General features: G+C 37.2%; 1 protein-coding gene across 2 annotated transcripts; it reads right to left on the bottom strand.

Moving 5' to 3' along the window:
* LOC116179854 (prostate stem cell antigen-like) lies at positions 1–5,284 on the bottom strand. Of its 2 annotated transcripts, none has more exons than XM_031499714.1 (3): positions 5,020–5,272; positions 4,831–4,965; positions 1–413 (listed from the first exon to the last, which is right to left on the bottom strand). In XM_031499714.1, the coding sequence occupies exons 1-3, from the start codon at positions 5,066–5,068 to the stop codon at positions 199–201; spliced, it is 399 nt and encodes a 132-aa protein (XP_031355574.1). In that variant the 5' UTR covers positions 5,069–5,272; the 3' UTR covers positions 1–198. The 2 variants fall into 2 exon arrangements, with proteins under 2 accessions (XP_031355574.1, XP_031355575.1); XM_031499715.1 differs by lacking the exon at positions 1–413 and adding an exon at positions 4,236–4,710 and having other exon boundaries at positions 5,020–5,284.
* Between the last annotated feature and the right edge of the window lie 860 nt (positions 5,285–6,144).

Below are 6,144 nucleotides of genomic sequence, written 5' to 3'. Positions count from 1 at the left end.
TAAACTCCACCTTTACCACGTTTAATGATTAATTTGGCCTAACCTAAGATCTCGTCTGACAGTTTACAAATCTTTATGCTCCATTTTACTACATTTTTATTAGTTAAAGTACCTACACACTAAAAACGCATATAAAATTATTACATTACTAATACATTTAAGACCCAATCTATATAAATAGACGTTAGTCTCAGTCGATTACATATATTTGTTTATCATCTTAATTAAAATACTTAAAAAATAAATGCAAGTTAGCTGATACGCCAGCGATTGATATGGAATACCCGAATGGTTACACAAATTTTCCCTGCACAATCTGCACTTGGTCACGTGGTGAGTAGCCGATGGTGAGTCACATTCGTTACCAGTCGACTTGTAAAGGCACTGCAAGGTTAGATTCGTTCCGAGAGAACCTAAAAGAAAAAAAAATTTTAATATTTTTAAACCTTTATCTATTTTTTTAATTGCAGCGGAAGTAGTTAGCGTTACTCATAGCACAGATAGTATTTTGTCTATGGCCATAGCAAGCCTACAACTCTGAATCGGAATAGTCTAAAATCGGCCTCAAGTGGCTATCGTATAAGAGAAACTTGTAATAAGTACACGTTTTGAAGCAATTTTTTTAGTTTCTTCGAAATTTGGGAATTCTGCAAATCTTCAAATGGTTGTGTCCATTTTTCGGATTCATCAAATTCTTCCGGTTTTAGAACTTCCATAACTTCATTTAGAATCTTTAAAATATTCTTAGAAACTCCTCAATATCATCTATATACCTAGGGTCTTTAGAGCCCTTAGCATCTTTAAAACGGCCAAAAGCACCAGATACCTGAAACTGTTCTTAGACTCGTCTTAGGACGGTCCTCTTGTCAGGCTCTTAGAATCATCTTTTAGAGTTTTCTTGAAATCTTTTTAGAATATTCTTAAAACCTTGTTAGGATCTTCTTAGAATCTCCATAGAATGATATTCAAACAATCTACGCAAGATATGCATAAGTCTATTTGGCCCTCTTTCCCGGTAACCCCCCCTCTCCCAGTCATTGTTCAATTCTGCTGGGCAATGCGCCCTTTCTAGTATATACTTGTAATTATTGAATTTCGGCGGCTCACATTTGGAGTTTCTTTCGAATTTGTTGCAGTGCATAAGAAACAAGATACAAAGAATCGCAAAGGTTTGACATTCCTGCCTATTTTCGTTGTAGACTTAGACGAGGAACAGACGGACAGAGAAACAGACGGACGGACAAAACCATCAAATAAAATGAGACAGCATGCAGTACGTAAAAGTAACAAGTAGTGATACGGAACCGTACCTAGACCGTGCAAGATCGCGTTACCACCTGGCGGTTACGTTGGGAAATTTGTCAAGATGAAGTTCAAAAGTCACCTGCCACGTGGTGGTGACCTTGAAAAGTAGACCAAGGTGAAGACATTCACCCCTGTTTCCCGAAGCGCTCTTCTGGTGTTGACCTTAGACCGATTGACATTTTGAAAGTAGGTCAAAAAAATTTCAAGGATTGCTCTTCTCCAAAGGTCAATCACCCTATTTTTTGGTCATATTTCCTTCTCAAGGTGATCAACGTTCAATGACCTCCATGTTTTGTTTTAAAGCCACCAGAGGACAATCAATGGCCTCATTTGTGTGTCCAAATTTCATTTTTAAGGTTATTAGAGGTTAATAAGCGTCATGTCTTCTCAAGATGGTCAAAATTCAACAGCCTCTACTTTTTTGCCATATGTCATATTTAAAGTTTAAGGTTATCATATCGTATGGCACCATATTTTGTTTTCTAGGTAATCAGATGCCAATGCTCCCATTTTTTGTGGTAATGTATTTCAATTTCTAGATGATTAAAGGTCAATGACCACACTGTGTGTAGTGTCATATTTTACTTTGAAGGTCATCAAGGGTCAATCGCCGCATTTTTGGATCCCCGGTTTTATTTTCAAAGCCGTTAAAGGTCCAAAACGCAATTTCTTGTGGTGTCACATCAAAAAAGTGGTCATTAAACTTTTATAACCTTGAAAATGAATTATAACAGTACAAAAAGAGGTGATTGAGCTTTGACCTTAAAAATGAAATAAGGCACTATACTGATATCCTTCAAAAATGACAAATATGACACAACATAAAAATGAGGCCATTGACCTCTGATGACCTTCAAAAAGAAATATGATACCCGAAGAACGCTTGGGAAAGAGGTACGTACTCTTGAGCCTCAACTTCGCCTACTTACTAAGGTCAGAGCCACGTGGCACGTCACTTGAACTTCACCTGGTCAAGTAGGTCATATTTTTCAAAACTGCCACCTGGTGATGAGCGACCTTGAACGGTCCAGTTCCGCCTCTGTACTACTGAGGAACCTTCAAGGAAGGTTAATCACCTACTACTCGGCGAACAATTTTAAGATTATCCAAAAGAGCTTACGTGTTTGTACTTTCTTCCTGTACACCACGTTCTAGACATCATCGCGTTTGGAATTTAGGGCACACCAGCTGATAGGTTTCATCCAATGCTTTAAACTCATTTCTGAATGCCCTCTTCCGCACTCCGTTCTCACGATATTAGAACTTGACATGTGCACTCTCGTTTTCACCATACCAGGAAATATGTTTCGAGAAGGTGTTCGATTGTCCCTTTGTAAGTACCCTCTTCTAACACCCAACTCGGCGAATTCTGTCAGAAGCCCAAGGATTCTTCCGTTTCTTCAAATTCTTCCGATTTTCCACATTCTTTCCTCATATTGTTCGGTTTCTTTGAATTTTTCCTTCTTTCCTTCTTTACTTGCACCGCCTCTTAGTAGGGGAGTTAGCTCGAAATCCACTGAACGAGAATGATCAAAATTTAACCGATGGAGTTCTACTGTACCAATTTTAAATGGTTGTTTTTTTGAGAAAATAAGTAATACACCAAATGAAATTGAAGAAGATAAAGGAGAAGCTATAGAAAGTCCATAAAAGATCCCTAAAATAAGTTATTTAAGAGAAGGTGGAGAAGCAACCTGAAGAAACCAATATCTGGCAGAAGAGAGTAGAAGAATTAGAAGAAAAAGAAGCTGAAGCACAAGAAGATCTGTTCACAGCACAACAGTTAAATTTGGAACTTCAGATTGAACAATGAGAAAGAATCGGCATTTTAAAAAACAATTTTTGAACAACAAAAGAGACACAGAAACGCTCCAAGAAAGGAAAGAAGGTCTAGAACAAGAATTGAAAGACAAAGAAGATCAACCAAAGTTACAAAAAGAAAATTAGATGACATGCAAAAAAAGTTAGAATTGCAGAAGGCAATGAAGAAGAAATATTGGAAAACAGTTTGAAGATAGAAACAATTGAAAAAGAACCAGTTAAGTGCATAATGAGAAGAAACCAAAAAGATTGGAAAAAGAGAAAGAAAGATACAAGGTACCAGAACCAGCAAATACTAACATAAATTTACAGTTGGCGACACAAATGTTACTCGACCAGACCAAATACCTTTGAATTAAAAATTTTTATTTTGACAGGATATTTTTGTACAAAATTTTGAAAATTTTTATTGATGTTTGTATAAACTCCAAGTATGTTGTTTTCGATTCAACTGTGCAGTTGGTTCAACAACAAGGAGGGGGTACCGTAATGGGTGTGAATATTTTCAATTACAAATAATGCTTTTTGGCCTGGGCGTGAAGGAATACAATTTTATAATTAGCTGTAGATAATGTGTATTGAATTTTGTAGGCGTATTATTTGTTCTAGGTTTAAATTTAGATAAATATAAGCCGTTAGTAAAGAGTTAATCGGTAAGGAATGTACGTTGGCCAAATTAAATGTAAGAGTACGGAGTGAGAGACGAGAATTAATTAGCAGATATTCAGATGAGGCTGGACTCGCTTTTGAGAAAGGCCATTGTGGGCTCTTTTTAACGGTGTGAAATAAATTAAGTGCGCCATAACTAGCAGAAAAGGTCGAAAGCTTGCATTTGTTTATCGCTTGTATTTATATACCTAAGCTGAAATTTTGTTGAGATGAGATGGAGATGAGAAAAGAAAAGGATAAAGAGAATATACACAGTGAACCATCGGTATTTGTAACCATCCGTTACAATACGTCCTCTGCGCCGTCCTGTCACGCTATGGGCTCAAAAAATTAAATGAAAAGCGATTTCCTTAAGATTCCCGATAGGTAGATATCTAAATACCACACTACTAAGCGACTGAGCAAAACTATTATTATTATTATTATTATTAAAAGAGATGCAAGCGTATTAGAGGAGTCGATGGTGTCTGTTTGTTTATCTGTGATCACGATAACTGGCAAACGCTAGGACCGATTCAGTTCAAACTTTGCACAGTTGACCTATATGCCATATGTAGCAAACCTATTGAAAATGGGTCAAATCCAATTACCCCGTAGGGTAACACCGCTCTGCCGCTTTTCTAGGCCCGCTTTACACAGGGTTCATTTCAAGATGGATATAAAAGCCTCAAATATTTTATTTTATATTTATTTCCAAGACTGACAAAGAAATGGAACACGGTTGAAGGTTGGGATGAACCCCAGCGTAGTAGTAGTGGAATTGAACTCAAACCGACATGAAACTAAATCCAAAATCCTAGGAACAATTACTTTCTTCTAAGTCCCACGTATAAGTTTTATCTTAAACAAACTGGAACCATGGCATTTTGTCTTGTGAAGGAACGAGGCCCTCTCCTTCATCTTTATTTCTGCTCGCTATAGGAAAACATATGGTGCATGTATGTGAGTTTGACCTTTAAAATAGTTTAATTCACGCTCCTCGATAAAGGTTTACGACCCAATTTCATTGTAGTAAAACCTCAAAAATGTACTCACTCTGCAAAACCCTCCGAATGCAAACGGGAGAAAGTGCGTCTCTCGTCGGATCACAGTCAACGATCTGAACTTTTGGCAAATCTGTGCAGTCATTAGTATCTGTTGATTGGCAATTGTAGCACTTGAGAGCGGCCCCTTAAAACCCAATTTTAAAATTAGCGCACGCCGCGTCAAATTCAAAATACTTGCCCTCGTGCAGAAGAAGTCCAGACGCGAGCAGTAGCAAAAAGCCTTTCATCTTGACACTCACTTACGAATTAAAAACTCATCCGATCGGTTGTTTTCCGAAGTGTAAACATTTATATAAAGTTTTCTAGGTTGACACGCTTGGTATTTATATTTTCCTCTTAAAGTGTCATGCGAGCGCATGCGATGTGCTCTTTTATCATTGATTATATAATAGGTAGGTGTGCAGCGAGGGTGGACTAAGACGACCCCCTTGCAATAATGATGCGATAAAATACCTGTAAAGGTAAACTATCAATTTGTCATTGATTACAAGGCGTGCGCGTTAGGAATTAGGTCATATCATTTATGAATATCAAAGAATTTCTATTAATTTGTTCAAGGATACGAGAAAGAGCGGCACTAACGCCTACGTTAATTAGTTTTTTAATAACGTGAGTTTGTCATGCGACGAAATATGAATCTTTTAGAAATGATCCATCTATTTATTATGCTAACTGATTTGAATTAATTTGAATTGGACTGTGCTTAGGTTCTTCAACATTTATAATTAAAATTTCATTTGGGGGGGGGGGGGGCAGAGGAAAACGCTTAGGTTGATGAATTACAAAAAAGAACAAAAGTCCCTGTGCCATGCGGGCAAAGAGCCCTCAGAGACGGAATGCTGACAAGAAAGGAAAATCCACAGATTCGCCATAGTTTCTGACTTTCACAAAACCGACCTACACGAGTGATGGCCTGTGGATTCTACCAGTTCGTGTCAATATTCTTATTACGGAATCTCAACTTCTAATATTTTTTAAAATTTACACATGTACCGCTTCATAGCGCACGTGAACAGAAGTATGTCAGGTGATAACAACAAATGTATTGCGCAGTTACGATGACCTTTTGAGTCCTAAAAGTGTCGTTCCGTTCTGTTTAAATTTTTGCAAATTAACAACAGTCGTACACTCCTTTTTCTTCTTGAATTAATCTTTGGTTGACAAAATTTTCAAAATCATAACTGATGGCCAATTTTCACGATTAACTACGGCATGTGTAGATTTTGAGTGATACCTCGCTTGGAAACGAAACCTTTTTTCACTATCTTGATTCCCCTGGTTTAAAATGAGTTCTTTAGTAAAA

This window comes from Photinus pyralis, unplaced genomic scaffold, assembly GCF_008802855.1.
Source record: "Photinus pyralis isolate 1611_PpyrPB1 unplaced genomic scaffold, Ppyr1.3 Ppyr1.4_LG8, whole genome shotgun sequence".
Classification (NCBI taxonomy): Eukaryota; Metazoa; Arthropoda; class Insecta; order Coleoptera; family Lampyridae; genus Photinus; species Photinus pyralis.
This window is presented reverse-complemented; position numbering and strand designations above follow the sequence as displayed.

Bases quoted from the DNA above. Each gene is read 5' to 3' on its own strand.
- LOC116179854 (XM_031499714.1), bottom strand. From the start codon at position 5,068: ATGAAAGGCTTTTTGCTACTGCTCGCGTCTGGACTTCTTCTGCACGAG. The intron at 4,966-5,019 runs GCAAGTATTTTG...TTGGGTTTTAAG, and splicing joins TGGACTTCTTCTGCACGAGG to GGGCCGCTCTCAAGTGCTAC. The intron at 414-4,830 runs GTGAGTACATTT...TTTTTCTTTTAG, and splicing joins CATTCGGAGGGTTTTGCAGA to GTTCTCTCGGAACGAATCTA.